The sequence below is a fragment of the Cricetulus griseus genome, assembly GCF_003668045.3.
Source record: "Cricetulus griseus strain 17A/GY chromosome 1 unlocalized genomic scaffold, alternate assembly CriGri-PICRH-1.0 chr1_0, whole genome shotgun sequence".
Lineage (NCBI taxonomy): Eukaryota > Metazoa > Chordata > Mammalia > Rodentia > Cricetidae > Cricetulus > Cricetulus griseus.
In genome coordinates, this window is record NW_023276806.1 from 66,361,229 (window position 1) to 66,382,435 (window position 21,207).

The 21,207-nt window shown below is 50.4% G+C and overlaps 1 protein-coding gene across 4 annotated transcripts in view; it reads right to left on the reverse strand.

Annotated features, from left to right (window-relative positions):
• The window catches only part of Iqgap3 (IQ motif containing GTPase activating protein 3), a 38,730-nt gene that overhangs the window by 6,352 nt on the left and 11,171 nt on the right, over nucleotides 1-21,207 (reverse strand). For all 4 annotated transcript variants that reach the window (XR_003480656.2, XM_027393087.2, XM_027393086.2 and 1 more), the window contains exons 12-32: nucleotides 18,858-19,021; nucleotides 17,060-17,217; nucleotides 15,714-15,835; nucleotides 15,475-15,638; nucleotides 13,566-13,656; nucleotides 12,945-13,112; nucleotides 12,721-12,863; nucleotides 12,471-12,641; nucleotides 10,129-10,212; nucleotides 9,903-9,974; nucleotides 9,743-9,812; nucleotides 7,670-7,878; nucleotides 6,737-6,889; nucleotides 6,241-6,404; nucleotides 5,785-6,009; nucleotides 5,183-5,323; nucleotides 2,796-2,880; nucleotides 2,340-2,572; nucleotides 1,907-2,039; nucleotides 1,698-1,800; nucleotides 1,081-1,207 (exon numbers count right to left, since the gene is read on the reverse strand). Coding sequence is in view for 3 of the 4 variants with exons in the window: in XM_027393087.2 (XP_027248888.1) it covers nucleotides 1,081-1,207; nucleotides 1,698-1,800; nucleotides 1,907-2,039; nucleotides 2,340-2,572; nucleotides 2,796-2,880; nucleotides 5,183-5,323; nucleotides 5,785-6,009; nucleotides 6,241-6,404; nucleotides 6,737-6,889; nucleotides 7,670-7,878; nucleotides 9,743-9,812; nucleotides 9,903-9,974; nucleotides 10,129-10,212; nucleotides 12,471-12,641; nucleotides 12,721-12,863; nucleotides 12,945-13,112; nucleotides 13,566-13,656; nucleotides 15,475-15,638; nucleotides 15,714-15,835; nucleotides 17,060-17,217; nucleotides 18,858-19,021 (2,980 nt within the window). In the remaining variant the exon portion in view is untranslated. The remainder of the gene's footprint in view (nucleotides 1-1,080; nucleotides 1,208-1,697; nucleotides 1,801-1,906; nucleotides 2,040-2,339; nucleotides 2,573-2,795; nucleotides 2,881-5,182; nucleotides 5,324-5,784; nucleotides 6,010-6,240; nucleotides 6,405-6,736; nucleotides 6,890-7,669; nucleotides 7,879-9,742; nucleotides 9,813-9,902; nucleotides 9,975-10,128; nucleotides 10,213-12,470; nucleotides 12,642-12,720; nucleotides 12,864-12,944; nucleotides 13,113-13,565; nucleotides 13,657-15,474; nucleotides 15,639-15,713; nucleotides 15,836-17,059; nucleotides 17,218-18,857; nucleotides 19,022-21,207) is intronic.

Consider the following 21,207-nt stretch of genomic DNA (forward strand, 5'->3'; position numbering starts at 1 on the left):
GAGAGCTGCCTCAGGGAGATGGTGCTGCTAACAAGCCCAAGTGGCCAGCCCAGCCCTGTGTGATCCTTCCAGAAGACTTTTACAGAAGTGTGAAGAGTCATTTCCCAGGCCTGGTTGGTAAGATGGCTGTGGGGAAAGGTCCCTGCTGTGCAAGCCTGTGGATGTGAGTTCCATCCCTGGAACCCATGTGAAGATGGAAATTTTTCATAAGAACTGATTCCACAAAGCTGTCCTGATCTCCACACATGTGCTTCCCCTGACCCCTGATCATGCACACACATACACAACAATAATGAGTAGAGTAGAGAAAAAAATGTTTTAGCTTTTCTTCTGACCATCAGTTAGGGCAGGCATGACAACCTAGTCCCACCTTCGGAGGGCTACGGACTTTAGAGGAGGCTTCCGCCTGAACCCCCTCCTTACCTGAAGTAGCTTGCTCCCAAAGTGAAATGCTAACCTAAAAAACATTTGGTCATCTGTGTGTGTGTGGGGGGGGTGCACATGCCTTTAACCCCGGCACTGCACGCCTTTAATCCCGGCACTTGGGAGGCAGGAGGATCTCAGTGAGTTCCAGGCCAACCTGGTCTACAAAGTGAGTTCTAGTACAGCCAGGCAGCCAGAACTATTACACAGAGAAACCCCGTCTCAAAAAGGAAAAAAGGATTTGGCCAAGCCAGACATAGTGGCTCATGTCTGTAATCTCAGCTAAAATAGGAGGATTACCTAGAATTTCAGGCCAGCCTGGACTACAAGCAAATTTAGGCCACAGGAGGTAAAACGGGCGATCCTGTCTCAAAAATAAACAAACCAAAGCATTTGGGTAGCAGCATGTCCTGTGGACACCTGCTGCTCCAGGGTCCCAATCACTTGGCACCTTCAGCTATGACTCCAGGGGAAAGGCTGAGAGGTCGCCAAAGAATAGCTGACACTATTCTGAGCGAGGTGAATGTGACTAGGGCTTCAGGGAGAGCTTGTAGAAGAATTGGGGTGGGTGGGGCAATAAGAAGGTATGATGGCCGTCTCTAAGTGGGACCACAGTATAGGCAGCAGGGCTACTGAGCCCAGGGCCACCACACCCACCTCAGAAGCAGGCTTTGGTTGCTGGTGTCGTCAGTATCGGACTCCAGCCCTTCCAACTTGTTGGTGAGTGTCAGGGACACTTCGAGTCTGCTCAGATCCACTTGCCCATCTGTGGCTACGTTCTCACCTGAGGTGGGATGAGAGATGAGATGGGGGTCACAGCATAAGTGCTCCTCTGTCCCACACTGTCCCATGGGACCATACATGCCCTCAACCTTAACACCCATGGAAGGACTTAAGCCACTACCTCTAGGCCTCTGCATGAGCTCAACCTGGGTGCCAGCTGGGCCTTGTGGTTTAGAGGTCCTGGCACGCCACCAACACTGCCCTTCCACTGCCTGACAAACTCCTCTCATTTCAGAGCTCTAGAGCAAGACATCTAGACCTAGGAGGACCCGAGAGGCCATCTCCCGCCACATTTCTTGTACATGATTGCATTGGTCATTGTCATAGTTTCTTCTCCTCTAGCATCAATATCTGTGCACTGTCCATACATGGCTGTGAGTCTGTGTCCATCAGAGACATAGGCAACAACAGGGAGGTTCCCTATGATGAGCTGCCTGCTGACAGACATCCTTGAAGGTCTAGCTGGCTCCAGATGCTAAGAAGGCACACACCGATGAGGTCAGCGATGGTGGGTGGCTCTCCTAGGTCCTCTAGGAGCTGGTGCAGGGGGTCTTGGTGATCCGGGGCCAGTTGGTCTTGGTGTTCCAACAAGAGCTGTGGATGGTAGAAGGAAAGTGGGTGCAGGGTTGAACCAAGCAGGGCTATGGGAGCCAGGGATCTGCAAGGACCTTCGCCTAGCCCTCCAGTGCTGGTCTCTTACCCTGTGCGTGCTGATCAGCTCGCCTACAGTGATGTACACCATTGGTTTGGCCACAGCTACCATATCTGAGTACTCATCTATGGCAAAGCGCTCCTCTGGCTCTGGTACCTGGCAGGCTCTGTAGATGAACTTCCTATCTCAGAGAGAAGGTATGTCAGAGTGGACGAGGCCAGAGTCCTCACCGCCAGGATGGCCACCATCCAAGTCAGGTCAAGTCTGCTGCTTTTGTCTGGGTCTCCCTGTCTCAGTGTGCCATCCAAACTAGCTTTTGATGGTCTTCTCTGTCCCCTGGAGGTCTATCACCGCCCTCTAGGGCTCCCCTATCCCCTGTGCCTCTGGATTTTTCTTCCTCAGACTCTAGAGAGGAGAGCAGGATGCAAACATAAAGAGTGGAGAGAGGGTCAGGGAGGGACAGGGTGCCAGGACTCAAGACCTGAATTTGAGATGCATGTCCTCCAGGTAGCTATTCAGGACTTGAAGGTGCTGGCTCTCGCCGGAGAAGATCTTGCCAGCAGCAGCATGCTGTAGGAGTTGAGCCAGAGCCCCTAGTGCATGGCGCTGTGGGGTGGCCATGGTGCTGCCTGCTGCCATGGACACAATGTCGAAGGCATCAGGAGCTACCACAGCTGGGTTCAGGAAGCGGTAGTACAGGAGGTTCCCAACCACCTGAGTGCAGAGGAGAACATTCTTCTAGAAAGTTCTAGAAGCCACCTTGACAGCCAGAGCCCCACATTCCACAGTGGTGGGCCAGGCTCTGTTTATAGAATGGGACCCATTTCTTTCTTTGGATGTTTATACCATAGTTTGCCATCCGTATCTGTCTGGGGATTATGGGCAAAAATTGGGCAAAGGAGGGTCTTGGAGGTGGTAGAAAAGACACAACACTTGCCTTATAGATTTCACTCTCTGAGGCACCAGGGAACTTCTTCTCCAGGGTTGTCTGAAGGACTTTGGCCATATATCTCATCCCATACCTTAGGAACAAAACAGGCACGTGTAGCCATTCTCAATCCTGTCCCAGGACTCAGGTATGAGAGCCTGGCTACCTCTCTCCCTGTCTCAGTCACACCAGCACGGAGCCCACACACATTCCACAGACATTACTAGTGCTCCCTGCTGCCGTCCTCAGCCCCTGGGCTTTTGCCCTTCCCCCAAGGGACAGGGCCTGACTGGCCCCCTAAAGCTCTCCCTACCTCCTTGTTTTTGAGACAGAGTCTTGCAGTGCAATACATGCAGGCCTCAAACTCATCATCTCAACCTCTGCCTTCCAAATGCTTCTGCTACAGTTGTGTGCTACCACAGCCAGCTCAGGAACCTTTTCTCTGAGGCCCTCCACTTCCCCACAGACCACCTCTGCCTGCAGTACACCTCACCTTCGGTACAGAGGCACGTTATTCTGTCTCTTGGGTACCTGAAAGCTCAGGAGGCTCCAAGGCAGCCAACTTTGCCAGCTCCCAGAGGTCCTGTGTTGCATGTCTGGGCTGGGGCAGCGGCTGCTTGCCTACCAGAGAACCACTCTCAGCCATGTCCTTCCCATTTGCGCACCTGTCCCTGACTGGGGAGACTGGAGTGAGCGCTCAGTCTCACAAGGTTTTTATGAAAGTAGCAGTGCTACTCCAATGTGCTGAGCTTCTTTGTTACTGTGATGGGTTTGTTACTGAAAAGCTAATCAGACTCTGTGAAAAGCTATTTCCACTCCCAGCTACCAGCAGATTCATAACTGGCTATGTATTTCTCTTCTTAGACATCAGGCAATCTTTTCTTATTCCCAGTTGCAAAGTCTCAGTCCAGCTCTCCAGTTTGGGGCTGTTTCCCCTTTGGTATTCAACCACCCTCAGTGCTGAGAACCAAGGCCAGTAGCTGGATGCTGAACCTAGATGACACCTACATGCTCACATTTTCATGTTAAAGTTGTTTAAGCTTTTTGGTTTATTTACTTGTTTTATTTTGAGACAGGGTTTCTCTGTGTAGCCCTGGCTGCCCTGAAATTCTCTCTGTAGACCAGGCTGGCCTTGAAATCCAATTGCCTCTGCCTCCTGAGTGCAGGGATTAAAGGCGTGAGCCACCACTACCTGCCTTTTTCAAATAGTTCTCAACGAAACATTTATTGAACAATTTCTGTTTGCCTGTTTGCTTTCATACAGGGTCTCATGTAGCTTAGGCTGGACTCAAACTTAGAAGTATGAGGCTTGGCCGGGCGTTGGTGGTGCACGCCTTTAATCCCAGCACTCAGGAGGCAGAGGCAGGCGGATCTCTGTGAGTTCGAGGCCAGCCTGGTCTCCAGAGCGAGTGCCAGGATAGGCTCCAAAGCTATACAGAGAAACCCTGTCTCAAACTCTCCCCCCCAAAAAAGACATATGAGGCTTGTTTATATATAGTCTGACCACTCTGCCTCTACCTCCTAGTTATTAAGAAAGAGGAGAGCTAGGAGTTGGAGAGATGGATCTGGGTTAATAAGTAACTGCTCTTCCAGAGAAAGATTTCCATCACCCACATGGCAGCTCACAACTACCCAACTAAAGTCTCAAGGGATCTGTCGCCCTTTTCTGGCCTCTGAGGGCACCGGGCACAGATATGCATGCATGTAAAACACCATACACATTAAAAAAAAAATCTTTAAAATAAAAAAGGCCAAGCTTGGAGGTGGTGGTGCATGCCTTTAATCCCAGCACTCAGGAGGCAGAGGTAGGTGAATATTTGAGTTTGAGGCCAGCCTGGTCTACAAAAGTTGAGTTCTAGGACAGCTAGGGCTACACATAAATAAATAGATAAACAGATGAATAAATAAATAATAAAAAAGGGCCAGGCATGGTGATGCATCCCTTTAATCCCAGCACTGGGGAGGCTGAAGGAGGTGGATAAGTGTGAGTTTGAAGCCAGCTTGGTCTACATATCAAGTTCCAGGACAGCCAGGGCTATGTTGAGAGATCCTATCTAGAGAAGAAAGAAAAGTCTGAGGAGGACTATAATTATGAAGTTCTTTAGCAGTTTGAAATAGTACCCCCTTTTTACTTTGTGGGTCAAAGAATCCCATCTTTTCTTCACTTGTTCTCAGACAATACTATGTTCCTGTCACCATTTTGGGATTCTCTTTGACCGGCCACACAGACCCACCTGTAGCATGCCAGCTCAGTTCCCTGGCAAGGGCTTCAATACATCTGAAGACCTGACAGGCACCTCTGGCTCCTCCTTTCCATCCCCTTTCCTTTGGGATGTTACTTGTTCTGCTCCCCCCTTCCAAACTGAGCTATCCCTGGGGGAGGCGGTTATACATACGGGATGTGATCCACAGATGAATTGATGGCGACAAAGAATTTATCAGTCATGGCGAGGAGATTGCGTAGGGAGATGTCTAATCGCCTCTGGACTTCAGAGTGGCTCAAAGCCTGCTCAGGGGTGACGTCATAAGGGAGACAGCTGTGGGTAGAGAGATATGGTAAAGCTGGTGTCCCCTTCTGTTGCCTCCTTTCCCAAACTTCCCCATCAACTCTTCCCTAACTATACACTCTTCTACAGAGAGGCTCAAGACAGACCAGTACACCAAGAGGAAGGGCCAGAGGAAAAAGCCAGCACCCAGGGAGGACCGCGGCGGTGAGGATACACAGGGGGAGGACCGCGGCGGTAAGGATACACAGAGAGGGAGGAGTCAGAAGCCACAAGGCGGCTGGAAAAGAGCAGGAAGAAATGTCAGACATGAAATCAGATACCAGGTGCTGCTATCAAATCATCCTTGGCAGCTGGGATAACAGAAAGCCAGGGCCTAAATCTTGCTTCGTGTCAGCATAGTCCTTTGTGTGCCACCTTCAAACACAGGCAGGCTTCCCTAGCGATCCCCAGAGGGACCTGATCAGAGCATGCGCCCCCGCCTGCTGGCTCACCTGCGCTGCCCGGTCTGGGCCTCCACCTGGTTGATCCAGCTCTTGTAGATGTGGACAGGATCTGTGTGGATGCTGACTGACCTGTCTTCCAGCACCTCCTGGACAACTTTGCCCAGGATCTCCTGTAGAGCGCTCTGTCCCCGCCCATTGCGGTAGAACCTCACCACCAGCCTCACCACTGTTGGGTTGCCTGTCACCACATCCTGGGGCTGTTCCACCTTTGACCTGTGGTGCAATAGGTTACTGGCCTCATACTTTAAGGAGAACTACTCTAGTACCCACCCTAAGGGAGGTCCCACTGTCTGGGTGTCATCCTTCGAGGTCAGCCCTCCAGAGCTGTCTTATATTCTTCCCATAGGCTGAAGAGAAGAATGGCCTACTGATGCCATTTGTAGGTGCATACAGCTGCCATCTCTGACCCATCCCCAACCCCGCTCCGCAGGCAGGAGAGCCTACTTGATTTCCTCCTGGAGTGCCGTCTTGAACAGCTGGAGCAGAAGGTAGGCTTCCCGGCGGTTGGAAGCATAGTTGTAGAGGCTGAAAATCACAGCCTCCATGAACTTGGTGGTTCTGTTCTGAGGCATTTGAAAGATCAGCTTGGCCAAATAGATGGGCTGAGTCTGCAAACAATCAAGGAGACAGAGGGTTGGGAATGCTCTTGGAGAGTTGGCCATCAGATCAGTTACAAAGAAAGGATTTCCTCACATGGAGGAAAGGATGGCCCTCTCAGGGCACTGGAAATATCCCAGCCACATGGGGAGAGATAGGTTCTGTCCCTGGAAACAGGGCATTAGAAGGGCATCTAGAAAGGCAAAGAGAACAAGCTCAAGAGATGATGGAGACTTCTTGGCTTTTTAAATTGCTTGTTTTTCTTCAGTGCTGTATGTGCAAGGTAGGTGCTCTACCGCTGCATGACACCCCCCCAAGGCTCTCCTCAGAGAGTCCTGCTCACCTGCAGCAAGTAGAAGAGGTGCTGGTAAGCTTCTAGCTTCTGCCGTTTCTCTCTGCTCAGTGACTTTAACCCCTTCTGTTTGTCCAGGACCATCATGTCTGACAGCTGCTCCTTATTCTTCTTGGTCAGCTTCTTGCAGTGTGACACGACTTCCTGGATGTAGGGGTAGGGGCAAACCAACCAGCCCAGACTAGTACCAACCATGAAACATGTGGTCCAGACTCTGTCTGAAAAGCCAGGGCTTGGGAGAGGAAAGATCCTCTACAATGCCACCTGACACCCCTGCTTTCACAGGTGAGGCTTTAAAGAACTCTGGGCTGGGGCTGGAGAGATGGCTCAGGGGTTAAGGGAACCGGCTGCTCTTCCAGAGGTCCTGAGTTCAATTTCCAGCACCCACATGGTGGCTCACAACCATCCGTCAAGATCTGGTGCCCCCTTCTGGCCTGCAGGCATACTTGCAGGCAGAATACTGTGTACATAATATAAATCTTTAAAAGCAAACAACAAAACTAGGGGCTGCCAGGCAGTGGTACTGTGCCTGCTTGTGTTCTTGCTACTATTTATTGACTAATATACAATCGTGGGGGTGGAACATCGTTGGCCTGCTACTCCTTATCTGAATGTGATTTATAGAGCTTCCACATCTGTCTCTGCACTCTGCCGGAGGAGACAGCAACTCCTTACTTCCAGCGAGCCACGCAGGAAACAGACTTCAAGGTCCACCTACAGTCCCTTCACTAGAAGTCAGCAGAGCCAGCCAGTCCTATCCTACCCACGGGGCTCTGCACCACACACACATTCAATGGCTGATCACAAGGGCAGAGGGCCACTGTCACAGGGACCACACACATTTGAAAAGGGTTGAATTGCTAGTTGAAGAGTGGTAAGGATTCCCGTGGGAGCGGCTGGACTGGGTGGCCAGGGGCCTCTCACCTGTAGGGTGATTCGGTTCTTCACCAGCAGGCCGATCTTGATGTCCATGAGGTTGAGGTCCTGCTCCAGCTGCTGATTAGACCGGATCTTCCTGACGACTTCTTCCTGGAGCTTCAGCAGCTCCGCCTCAGCTGAGAAGTCCTCCTGACTCTGGTTTAAGAGGTGAACAAACTTGCGCACCACACAGAGGGGAGGGTGGCGAGCGTGCACTGGCAGGAGGGGAGACGCGCATCAGGCAGGTGGCGCAGAGCCTCTTTGGCAGCCCCTGCCCCACGAGGATCCCCTGTGCCCGATCCAGGTCTATCTCTGGGCTCTTATGTCACACCTAGGAGTGGCACAGCTGTTCTCTGCACCACGCATGTGGGCCTCTGTAGTGACTTCCGCCACCAAAGCCAGGGCCCCAGCGCTTTTTAAAGCTCTTCAAAGGCATCCTTGTTCTACCTACCCTACCTACTCCCCTGCCTGCTGGGCTGGCCTGCTTCTCACGCCCCTGGCCTGCCAGCCACAACCTAGCCCTGCCAGCTTCCTGTAGCACTTGTGTGGAGTGTCCAAGGTTGGGGTGGGGAGTTGGTAACTAAGGAGGTCAACTTTATAAGAGAGGCCAGAAAACAAACACACAAAAAAAACCCAAAGAAACCTCTGAGCTAAACTTCATGGAAACAAGATACATGCAATGTTCACTGAGACAGGCAGGGTTCCTCATGTCTTATTGCTGATTTGGTGCATCTAAGGCAGTATTGAGGTGCAGCCCCAGCTAGCCTTGAACTCAGGATCCTGCTGTTCTGCTTCCCAAGTGCTGGCTTACAGGCAGGTGCCATCAGTCCTGAGTCTGAGTGTTTTTGTTTTCATCTTATTTTACATGTATGGGTGTTTCACCTGCATGTATGTCTGTGCACTATACAAAGGCCAGAAGGAGGCACCAGATCCCTTGGGACTGGATCTACAGACAACTGTGGGCTGTCATGTGTGGGTGCTGGGAATCAAACCTGGGTTCTCTTAATTACTGAGCCATCTCTCCAGGCCCAAATCTAAGTGCTGTTAAAAATTCAATGGGCCGGGCTGGAGAGATGGCTCAGAGGTTAAGAGCACCGACTGCTCTTCCAGAGGTCCTGAGTTCAATTCCCAGCAACTACATGGTGGCTCACAACCATCCATTATGAAATCTGGTGCCCTGCCTGGTGTACAGATATACACGGAAGCAGAATGTTATACACATAAATAAATAAAATCTTTAAAAAAAAAATCAATGGGCCAAACACTGTGGTATCCATCTTACCGATGAGCTTCCAAAGGCAGAGAGAGGCCAGGTAGCTTGCCCTAGGTTACCCAGCTGGCTATAAATGAAACAGTCAGATTTGGAGGCTGAATAATCTAGACTTTGTGGCTAGAGGGAATCTGGTAAGGGATCTAGGCAGATGAGCCACTGTTAGGTAATGCACGGCTGTAGCTTTGAGAGGGGCAAGTGGGAGAGATCTCTCAGGGAAACAAAAGTAAGAGCAAAGAAACCCTGCCAGGGGCTTCGTAGCCCCACTTACTATGTGCAGCCCCATCTACTATCTGGTGGGTGGGTGGGTGAGAAAGGGCAACAGCAGAGGCCAGGAGAAGCTGAAAGTGCAGTGTGCCTGGAGTATGGCACAATGGTGGCTTGTTTGCTCTGTGTAAATTTGACACAAACTAGCGTGATCTGAGATGGAGCCTCAGCTGAGAAAATGCCCCCATCACACTGGCCTGTAGGGAAGTCTGTGGGGCGTTTTCTTGATTAATGACTGATGAGGAAGGGCCCCATCTACTGTGGAGAGGACCATCCTCAGGTAGGTGGTCCTGGGGTCAATAGGAAGCCAAACTGGGCAAGCCAAGAGGAGCAAGCTGCAGAGGTGGGACAGCTGGAAGCTCAGGGCGGGGGAAGTGCATAGCACAGAGGGACGGACAGGCTATGCCTGCCCAGAAGATACCTGGTTAGAGGAGCCTTGCCTACAATAAAACTATCTGGGACTCTACACACCTCAGAAAATGGGATGTCCCAAAGGGACACCTAGACCTGTCTGGTTCCGGGTCTCTGTCTCCGCAGCATACCTAACATCCTGTAGTCATCACGGGCTTTCCTGGCTCGGAAAAATGCTTGGATCTTCACAACGGAGTCAACCTACCACGGACATAAGAGAACAGGTGGGGGCCTTGTATTCACTTTACTCTGATCTGTGGGTAAAGACAGGTATGGTGGGCCAGCACTCACATTCTTCTGGAAGTATCGTAGGCGCCTGAGGTACTGCCTCCGGGCTGCCCACATCCGGGCCCAGGCCTGGATCTGAGAGAAGACACTACCTTCAGAACACCGGGCAGAGACTCACCCTCAGACCCTAGCCAATTCAATCAACTCCAGGGCCACAAGGAGGTAAAAGAATGACAAAAGTGTACTGAGGGTCCCTCAAGAGAAAGGACACCCAGACCACTACAGTTACCTTGATTATAGCATCCAGGTTTGCTTTAAAATACTGCAGCCGCTCCTGGTAAATCTTCCGTTGTCTATAACCCCGCCAATGAGCCTGCCAAGCATAAGAGGGAACCAACCCTAGCAGACCTCCTTGGGCTCAAGAGGTCGGTGGGAACAGCTTTACCCTGGGCTTTTTAGGATGGCGTGGTTTGAGTGAGAACGACCCCCATAGGCTCATGTATTTGAGTGTTTGGTTCCCAGTAATGGACTGTTGAGAGGTTTGGTCTTGTTGGAGGAGGTGTATCACTGAGGGTGGGCTTCAAGGTTTTAAAATGCACACCAGGTCTGGTCTCACTCTCTCTGCCTTGCCTTATGAATCAGATGTAAGCTCTAAGCTACTGCTCCAGCACCTGCCTGCCTGCCGCCATGCTTCCTGCCTGATGATCATGGATTAACCTGCTGAAACTGTAAGCAAGCCCCTAGTTAAATGCTTTCCTTTTATAAGTTGCCTTGGTCATGGTGTCTCTTCACAGCAATACAACAGTAACTAAGACAGAAGGTGTGGGGAAGGGAAATTGGCCCTGTTCTCAAAGGTCTTCCAGCTTTATAAGAAAGACTAGGGGGCTGGAGAGATGGCTCAGAGGTTAAGAGCACTGACTGCTCTTCCAGAGGTCCTGAGTTCAATTCCCAGCAACCACATGGTGGCTCACAACCATCCGTTATAAGATCTGGTGCCCTTTTCTGGTGTTCAGATATACATGGAAACAGAATGTTGTATACATAATAAATAAATAAAAATCTAAAAAAGAAAAAAAAAACCTTAATACCTCCTCACGGAAACTCAAATGAGAGATATGGACCCCAAAATACTAATAAAGCACAAATGCTCACCAGCATTCACCAGAGAATGCACCATGCCCCTAGCTCCTCCCCCACCAGAGAACGCATCATGTTCCCCTACACTCTGCCGGCCCTGACAAGATTCTTCCCTAAAAACATGCTTCCTGGGGCTGGAGAGATGGCTCAGAGGTTAAGAGCACTAACTGCTCTTCCAGAGGTCCTGAGTTCAATTCCCAACAACCACATGGTGACTCACAACCACCTTGAATGAGATCTGGTGCCCTCTGCTGGCATGCAGGCAGAAGACTGTATACATGATAAATAAATAAAAATCTTAAAAAAAAAAAGACTTTGCAAAAAAAAAAAAAAAAAAAAAAAAAAAAAAAAAGAAAGAAAACAAAACAAAAAACATGCCTCCCAAGCTGATGAGATGACTTATACCAGAGTTCAATCCCCCAGGACCCACATGGTGAAAAGAGAACTAACTCCTGTAACTTGTCCTCTGGCCTCAATGTATACCATAGCCTATATATACACACATATATACATACAATATAAATATATAAGTGTAAAACCAACAAACCAAAATATGCCCCCAATCTGGACTAGTCAGTGCTGAGAACTTTGGAGATCCATTGATGACCAGAGCTTCCAGGAGCCAGTAAACTCTCAGGGTATCTAGGCTGCCTCACCTGTGAATCTTACTTTCCCAAAGCTGAGTGAGGCAGGGCATTAGCTGGTGGCACTGGGCTGCCTCTGTCTGTGTCCCTCCTGTGACATCTAATGCCAACCATACTCCAGTTCTTGAAAGGGAGAACCATGGCTATTCCATCTCTGAACCTTGCCCTGTGCACTGGGGCATGCTTTGAAGTTACGAGGCACCAAGGATGCTTATTCAACAAGGTCTGCAAGGGGTTACACTGCTGTTGTTCCCATGGAACTCTCCACATCACACCTGACAAGGGAGGGTCCCTTATTTCTAGCTCACAGAGTGGTCTGGCTACCTTCCCAGCTAGTCTCCTGCCCCAGTCACTCCATGGGCCATGCACAGGATAGGAGAACTGAATAGAATGCCCACTAGAGAGGACCACACATCGGTTGGTCGCTAACATCTGACAGGAAGGGGCGGACTCCCTTTCTGCCTAGCCCCCAGCCACTCCTCACAACTCCTGCTCCAGGGAAAGTGTTTGAATCTCACTTCACTCATCCCCAGTGGTGTCGATGATGCCAGTAACTGGTGTTTATGTCCTGCTTTTACTGTACAGAAACACTCTAGACATTGTCTTACTAAACCTTCCTAACTACCCTGTAAAGCAGCACTGCCATTCCCATTTTCTTTGGGAGGAGGGTAAGCTTACAGGGCCACATGGCCAATAGGTCAGGGAGTTGGGCTTCTAACCGTGGTAATCTAGCTACAGAGTCCACACCTTTCATCACTGCTGCTCAAAGGTCCAAGAATCATCCCAACCCCACCCAGGGAAAGGGAAGGAGGGTGGACACATAGGCATGGAGAAAAGCCAAGGCTACCACCTGAATCTTGATGACGGCTGGGAGCAAGGTCCTGATAAAGTGGGAACACTCAGCAAACTTCTGGCGAACAAGGAAGCCACGGAGGCGGGCCTGAAGCTGGACGACAAGGCCAACATTGGCTTTCCAGAGCAGTTGGCGGTCATGAGCTGAGGTGACCTTGGTGATGACTGACTGTGGAGACAGGAGTCCTTTGGTGGGTAGGAGCCTCTCCCCATGCACAGTCCCCTACCCTGGCAGGAACCCTGCCCACCTGGATCTCCTCCCAGGTCAGATGGGCGGTATTGAGGTGGCAGCTGGGAGGATGCTCCCAAGTGCCCTGGAAGGTCTGCAGATGGAAGTAGTAGGCCGTACCATCCTTCATGTCATGTTGAACCCAGAAGGCGGCTGTATCCCCTGAGTAGAAACTTAAGTGAGCCAAGAAGGCTCAGAGGAGGCGAGAAGCAGCAGGCAGGAAGGTTAGGCCAGGGCCATTACCAGGACGTCGCTTCCTTGCTGCTGTTCCTTCCAGGGCCTGCTGGTAGCTGTCAGCACAGTCAGGAACTATCCCTCGAAGAGCCACATTGGGGTTCCTTAACACCCGCTCTGTCTGGGCTGCCTTGCCCTCCTTGATGGCCTGATTGATGGCAGCCACACCAAGGGCTACTGATTGGGCATCAGGAGAGAAAAGTCAATCCTCTGGAGTCCCTCCCATGAGCCCTGACCTGTCCAGTGTGTCCGGATCCAGGAGACACATAGCCGCCATGGCTGATGGAGGGGATAGACTGTGATGTGGAAGAGTAAGAATAAACCCTTTCAGCTGGGCGGTGGTGGTGCACGCCTTTAGTCCCAGTACTCGGGAGGCAGAGGCAGAGGCAGGCAGATCTCTGTGAGTTTGAGACCAGCCTGGTCTACAAGAGCGAGTTCCAGGACAGGCTCCAAAACCACAGAGAAACCCTGTCTAGAAACCTCCCCTCCCCCAAAATAAACCCTTTCCTCCCCAAGTTGCTTTCAGTCATGGTGTTCATCCAGCAATAGAAAGCAAGCTAAGCTGTTTCCCATGGCTAAGGTGAGACGGGGTGGGGCTCCACTCGGCTCTCCCAGTGTCTGGCTGTTTACTTTTCTGAGCTGTGTCTGTGTCCTCATTGGCTCTGGCCACTCCCTGGCGGATCTCTTCCAGCCACAGTACAGCCCCAGGATCTCCTGTCACCTGGCAAGTGGAAAAAGAATATGAAAAAACACAAGACCCCAACTGGTATCTCGAGGCTCCCATAAGCCCAATAGGGACCTAAAGTACAAGCAGACAAGGCTTTCTCTGCTCCCTTCTCCCTGCCCTGTGGAGTCATGACCCCACAGTGCCCTTGGATGACTGCCAGACTCGGAAGGCTCTTTCCTTACTCTGCTTTCCAAGTCTGAGTATCAGCTCAGCTTGGCCTTGGGGCTCTCTACAGCTTTTGTACCCTCAGTATCCAGCATGTTCTGACAGCTCTATTGCTGGCCTTTGTGCCTCAGCCACACCTGGGGACATATACCCCACAGCCCTCCCTATCTCCCTCTACCTCAGTTCACAGTCCTCAGCCAGATCCTGGCCCTGACTGTATGTCTCCTGGCTACATATTACTTGCCACCAAAAAATAGTAGGGAGACTGTGCACACAGGTCAAGGAAGCCTGTGCCTGCTACGGTCAATCTAAACCCAACCAAATCAGTGGACTCTGTAAACTAACATTGTATTAAGCATTGTGTGTCAGGTGCCCGCCCGCCTGCCTGCCCGCTGTCTTTTCTTTCTAACGGTCTGTAGGCCAGGCCAACCTCAGACTCACTGCAGGTATGAGCTATCAGGTACTGTTCCTATGAATTATTATTTATTTATTTATTTATTTATTTTGGTTTTTTGAGAAAGGGTTTCTCTGTGTAGCTTTGGAGCCTATCCTGGCACTCTGTAGACCAGGCTGGCCTCGAACTCACAGAGATCCACCTGCCTCTGCCTCCCGAGTTCTGGAATTAAAGGCGTGCGCCACCAATGCCTGGCATGAATTAATTTTTTAAGGGCTTTATTTTTTTATTTTATTTTATTTTTTATTAGTTCAAATTAGGAACAAGCTTGCTTCACATGTCAATCCCTTCTCCCTCTCCCTTCCCCCCCAACCCCCTTCTCGCCCCCCTCCACTCCCCAAGCAGGGTAGGGCCCTCGACAGGGGCTCTAAGGGCTTCATTTTTAATTATGTGTATATGTGTATATCTGTGTGGAGGTGTGTGCATGTGAGTGCAAGTGCCCTGAAGAGGGTATTGGATGCCCTGTTTCTGGGGCTGTGAGCCACCTGAAGTGGGTGTTGGGAACTGAACTCACACTCTCTGGAACAGCATCAAGCACTCAACCACTGAGTCAGCTCTCCAGTCTCATGTAAGACACATCAAGCAATACTTGGCACAGAGTGAAAACTTAATAAATGCTGGCTAGTACTCCTGCCATGGTACTTTACTCAAACCCAACAACTGTAAGTTAAGCTGGTTCCGGCCAAGGGTTTGTAGGGGGAAATGGTAGCACAGGGAGGCTGGGCAATGCTACCGGGTGAGACTGCAGGATGCAAGCTCAATCATTGGGCTCAGGGCCCCAGGTCTCAGCTTCATTCTGCTGCCACACAACTCAGGGTACCTCAGTTCAAATTCTCTGCTCCATTGTTAGCTTGTTGGGTTTGCACCACGAGGTGCCTCGGCAGAGCGTGTAGAGTTTTACAGATAAGTACACACACTCCAGGGATACTGAGGGATTGCCCAACACCAGGTGGCCATTGCAGATCAGAGGGGGAAATCCAGTAACCTGATTCCCAGGCCTGCCCTTTTCCCATACTGTCCTGGAATCAAGTCCACACTTTGCCATGACAGTCAAATCCTGCCTGTGCCTCACCTGGTTCAGAGTCTGTATCCACTAGGCTGAAACAGTTTCAGAGTACATGCTGGGCACAGCTGTGCCCAAGACTGATCCGATTGCTGTAGTGTCTAATCCAGCCATCTATCCCTAACCTTACCTTGGCTTTCTTCCTCTTGGCTGCCACTAGGAGGAGATGATACCGAGGAGCAACATGAAGGCTGACATCTTCCAGGCCAGCCGCTGGAAGCAGCAGGGCAGACAAAGTCTTTTCAGGATAGCCCTGGTCCAGAGCCTCATTGATGAGGCTGATGGCGAGGACCTCTGAGGGAGACATCTCCATGAGCAGCAGCCCCAAACTCAAGACTAAGGGAAAGGCTGCCCGAGGGAAATACTCACGATCTGTTTCTTCCTGGACCTGTGCATTGACCTGGCACACGGCAGCCTGTAGGTCATTCCAGCTCAGGAAGGCTCTATCCATTCCTTGAAGCCGTTGCACCTTTACCAGGGCATCAAAGTAACTAGCAGCAGAGAAAGGAGAGGCATGAGCACACAGTCACAAGTGGAGAAAGCTTTGAGTTGGCTTCTCCCTAGACCACCTTAATTTCCAGGTGTCTTCTCCCTTTATTCTGAGCCCCCTGTGTGGAGTACAGAGCTCTTTAAGCTTCAGTCATCTTTTCCCTCCTTGCTCTTACCCCAGATCTCAGCCACTCACCAGGCCATTAATGACTTACACTAATGAATCCCAAAGCATACTTCCATCCTTCAGGGGCCCTGGGGACTGCTGAGGATCCCCCTACCCCAGAATGCCAGTCAGGGTCTCAGATACCCTCGCTTACATCTGAACTCCCGACCCCCTCAGTCTATCTTTGTGCCTCAGCCTGTCCCTTCTGGATAAACATCTGTGGAGTCAGCTCCCACTCATTCCCTCTGCCACCAATTCTGCTTTCAGAATACATTTACACGCTGCCATCTTCTTCCCACTCCTGCTGCTCCCACCTCGGGGGAAGCAGTGTTCCTAAAAGGCATCCCTGCTGCTCTGCCTGGCCCAGGCCCTGTGGTGCAGCCTCAGCACAGCCAGAGTGATCTTGGTAAAGCAGGTCAGACGGGCTCCTTCCATGATTGAGGACATGGGCTGGTCACTGCTAGCCCACTCCTTCCCTGCCTCACTCCATTTGTCCACTCTGGCTTCCTTTTGTTTTGTTTGGGACACCAGGGAGTTAAACCCAGATCCTCAGACATGCCATGCAGGCACTCACCACTGAGCTATTCCCAAGCTCTTCCTGATGTTCTGTGAGTGCACCTAGGACACTCTCCTGTCCTGAAGGGCATCATGGGAATAGCTCTTCCTCAAAAGCCATCTATAACTACATTGTGTGAATAGGAAAACTGCCCCAGCCGCAGTCCTGTTTTGTTTGGCCCCATAGCTCTGAACCCGTCCAATCATAACTCCTGCTTGTGTATATGTTTGCCAAGAGCGGGGATTTGGTTTAGTCACTATTTTCCACACCTAGAATGGCATCTGGCAGTGTGTAGGCACTCAACATTTGCTCCGAAAAAAATGAAGAGGAAATGGGATGATCATGCACTCCTCCCCTGGGAAAGAGACACAGCAGGGGCCACTGTGAGCAGGACCAGGGGGCCAGGACCAAGAATGGGGGTCAGACAGAAGGCTACTGTCCAGTGCCTGCCACATTCATGCCATCCCCTCACTTCGGATATGTGGCTAAAACTTTCTCACTCACCGTTGAGCATTTTCTTCTTCTACCTGGGCCAAGCCCGTAGCAGGGTTCACCAGATTGTCCCAGAAGGCACAGGCATCCCTCGCTTCCAGAGCACGGTTAATGAGAACCACAGCTGACAGCATCTCCACAGCCACAAAGAGCTCTTCCTGGCTCAGCTCCTGTAGAGGAGAGAGTTAAGGGGAGTTGGGGGAACTGCTGGAGCCAGCCCACCCCAAGCTCTCCAACAGTCCATCTCCATTCCCAAGTTCCAGGAGTTCCATTTACTCCACAACACCATTCATGCTCAACACCTGGGACACATCTGGGACACATTGATCCACTAACACTACTCATGCTCAACACCCAGGATGCATTCATTCACCAACAACATTCATACTTTATACATGGGGATGTTTACTGTAAACACAATCATGAAGACTACACACAGTATTGTATTAATTTCCATAACAAGCCAAATGAGGTATGTACCATTAATAGCCCCATTTCCCAGCCAAGCCCATAGCTATGTGGTTAAATGAAGGGAGCTGCCTGACTGCAGAGCCCACACTCAACATGTGACTTCTGCCAACAGCCTTCTGGTCCCATATTGTATCAAGAACAGAACTGCATGAGCCGGGTGATGGTGGCACACGCCTTTAATCCCAGCACTCAGAGGTGGGAAAATCAGCTATATAACAAGTTCAAGGCCAGCATGAGGTATATAAGATCCTGTCTCTCAAAAAGCCAAAAAGGACAGAGAGAGAGAGACAGAGACAGAGACAGAGACAGAGACAGAGAGACACAGAGAGAGAGAGAGAGTCAGACAGGGATAGAACTTCATAGGGCTCTGGGCAGAGAAGACCAAGTGGCCATCTCATGCTATGCTGCACACCATGAGGCCCTGGCCCCATTTTCCAAGCCACTTTCTCTCTGTTTCCCTTCAAATATCTGCTTAGGCTGCTCTCTTTTTCTGGAGCATGCTTCCTGGATTCTACTAGGAGAGCTGCAAACAGCAACAATGACAGCTAAAACTTACATGCTAGGCACTTCTCAAAGCACATGTGCTAACTCACAGAGCCCTTGAAACAATCCTATGTGGTTGGTACCATTTACAAAAAAAAAACTGAGAAGCAGAGAAAGTAAATGAACTGTCAATATCTAAGAAGTAGCAGAGCATGATTTGAACTCAGGCCTCCCAGGCCTACAGCCTTCAGCACTATGCTTTCACCTCTTATATTTCTGTGCTGCTCTCCTGTTACTCAGCTGCTGTCATGGTACCAGTGTTGAAGCCAATGCTGTGTGCAGGTCATGTCTGAAGTAAATGCTCTATGAACACCTGCTGCCAGGGGGGAGGGGGGATTCACTATGGAGTCTCTTCTAGGGAGTCTTCCCAACTTACTGCTTACTCCATTTTCCTGGTCACTGCTGTAAAATCATCTTCCAGCTACACCATTTACTCTTCTATCTCTGCCTAGCCCCTTGGGTGTATTCTCACTCCTGCAGCTGACAGGGACGACCATAAGCAAAGCTCATACCTTGGTATCAGAAGAGCTGTGTGGACAGGAGTGAGGTGGGGCAGCCTTGTGGTTAAAGCATGTCCTGCCAGTTATGTTCAGCTCTGAATTCAGTCACAGTGCTGCTAGTCTGATGAGCAGGCAGGCACTCAACTTCTGCAACCCTCTTCTTAGCTCTAAGGCAAGGCTGCTGTCTGCACCAAGTGTGTGCAGTGCTACTGGCTGCCATAACGATCCTAGGAAGCAGACCTTCCCATCCTAATTTCTGGCCACTCCCCAAGCTGCTTGGGACCCCCAGAACTTACCCTCTGCTGCTGCTTCTGAAGCACAGACAGCTCCTGCTGGTACACAGCAGAGGCGAAGGGGTACACTTGGGGTAGTTGGGCTTCAGGGCACATGAGCTCCTTCACAGTGTCAGTGGCCACTTCCCTCTGGATGGCTCTGTTGATTCTCCACACAGCCTGGAGCACTGCAGAGGAGAACAGCAAGAAATCACTTGGGCTGAGTGTTCCCTGTTATCTTTACCAACTAGGCTCTGCTGGGACTGCTAAGGGAAATGGTTTTGTAACACTTCTAGAAAGCCATTCTACTAGATTCAAAATGCATTTCTAAATGTTCCAGAGGAAAGGCTATGGGGCACTTTAAAGAGAGACTCTGACAAGGCAGTGGTGGGGCATGTCTTTAATCTCTGTGAGTTTAAGGCCAGCCTGACCTACAGAGTGAGTTTCAGGACAGCTAGGGCTACACAGTGAAATTCTGTTTCAAATAACCAAAAGAGAGGGAGAGAAGGGCTCTGTGAAAGGCAGTGAGTTGGGCCCAGGAGTTGCATAGCTTAGAATGCAACAGAAAGTGGCTGTCACAGAAGCGGTGAGTTCCTAAGGCAGTGAGCACAAGATTGACAGGTGGAAATGGTGCATAACTAAGATGAAGTAAGTCAAAGGGCTCTGGGGACCAAACCTTAGTGACAGTGCAGAGGAATGAAGAGCCAGCTCCATTTACACTACAGTGGGTAGAGGAAGCTAAAAGGGGCCATAGCACACAAGTGTGGTTAGAGTTTATATACTCTGGGGCCAGCAGAAATGGAGCACACAATCTTGTGGGGAGGAATAAGGGTATGAGAAGACCTACAGCCAGCGCCCAGCTGTTGAGGCCATGCTAGAAGTGGCCCCACCCCAGTGCTATGGCAGTGCTGAGGAGGAGGGGTTCTGACTCGGAGCAAGCAGACAACTTTACAGAGAAGCCTTGGAGACAGCTCTGCAGACATTTCCACCTGCTTCTGACAGGTGAAATGTGGGAGAAATGTCAGTCAGAGGCTCAGAGCCCAGGGGCTGAGAAGGAAGCAAGGAGGAGCAGCCTGGGTGGTGAAATGTAAGCTGAAAAGCAAGGGAGAACACCCAGAAGTCCTCATCTGCCAGGGCAGGGCATGGAACCAAAGTGTGGGATAAAGAGCAGGGCTAGAGATGGCTCAGCAGCTAAGAACACTTGCTGCCTCGGGCGCAGTTCAGTTCCTAGTGCCCACACAGCCGCACATAAGACAGGATTTCTTTGTGTAGCTCTAGCTGTCCTGGAACCCACTCTGTAAACCAGGCTGCCTTGAACTCACAGAGATCCACCTGCCTCTGCCTCCTGAGAGCTGGGATTAAAGGTGTGTGCACCAACACTGCCCAGAATAGCAAAATAATGGAAGAGCCAGTTGGGTGTGGTGGCTCACACCAGTAAAGGAAACACTCAGAGTTAGCGGTTGAGAGGCTAAGGCAACAGTATCACATTGTGCTCCAGGCCAGCTTGAGCTACACAGTAAGATCATATCACAAAAAACAAAACAAACCTGGCGTTGGTGGCTCACCCAGCATTCCGGAGGCAGAGGCAGGTGGATCTCTGTGAGTTTGAGGCCAGCCTGGTCTCCAGAGCGAGTGCCAGGCTACACAGAGAAACCCTGTCTCGAAAAACCAAAACCAAAACCAAAACCAAACAAACAAACAAACAAAAAAACAAAATAAAAACAAGCCAAGAATGGAGAGCTGAAGCTTTCCTACAGAGAGATCTGTACCAAGATCACTCTGGCAACAACAATTAGGACTGAAGTGGGCTCATAGGGCAGGCAGCAGCCAGGAGCAGTCTAGAGGAGGCTGCAAACTGACAGAGGTAAACAAATGGTGACTGAGTGACTTCAAACCTGACATGGAGGCAAAGCTGAGTCGAGTCAGGCCTAGCTACAGACCCTGTAGCTGCCCCAGCACTCTAGTTGTCTTCACTCAACCTTGAATACAGTTATATTTGCACCTAATTTTTATTGTTTTGATTTTTTAGGTTTCTTTTATCATCCGTGTAAGATTGTTCTGCCTGCATATGTGTGTGTGTGTGTGTGTGTGTGTGTGTGTGTGTGTGTGTGTGTGTGTGTGTGTGTGTGTACCATGTGCACCTCATGCCAGCAGAGGTCAGAAAAGTCCTCAGATCCAGTTTGGATCCCCTGGAACTGGAGTTACAGATGATTGTGAACCACCATGCGGGTACTAAGAACTGAACCAGGTCCTCTGCAAGAGCAACACCAGCTCTTAGCCACTGAACCATCTCTCCAGCCCTACATACAATGTCTTTTTATTTATTTATTTATTTATTTATTTATTTATTTATTTATTTATTATGCATAGTCTT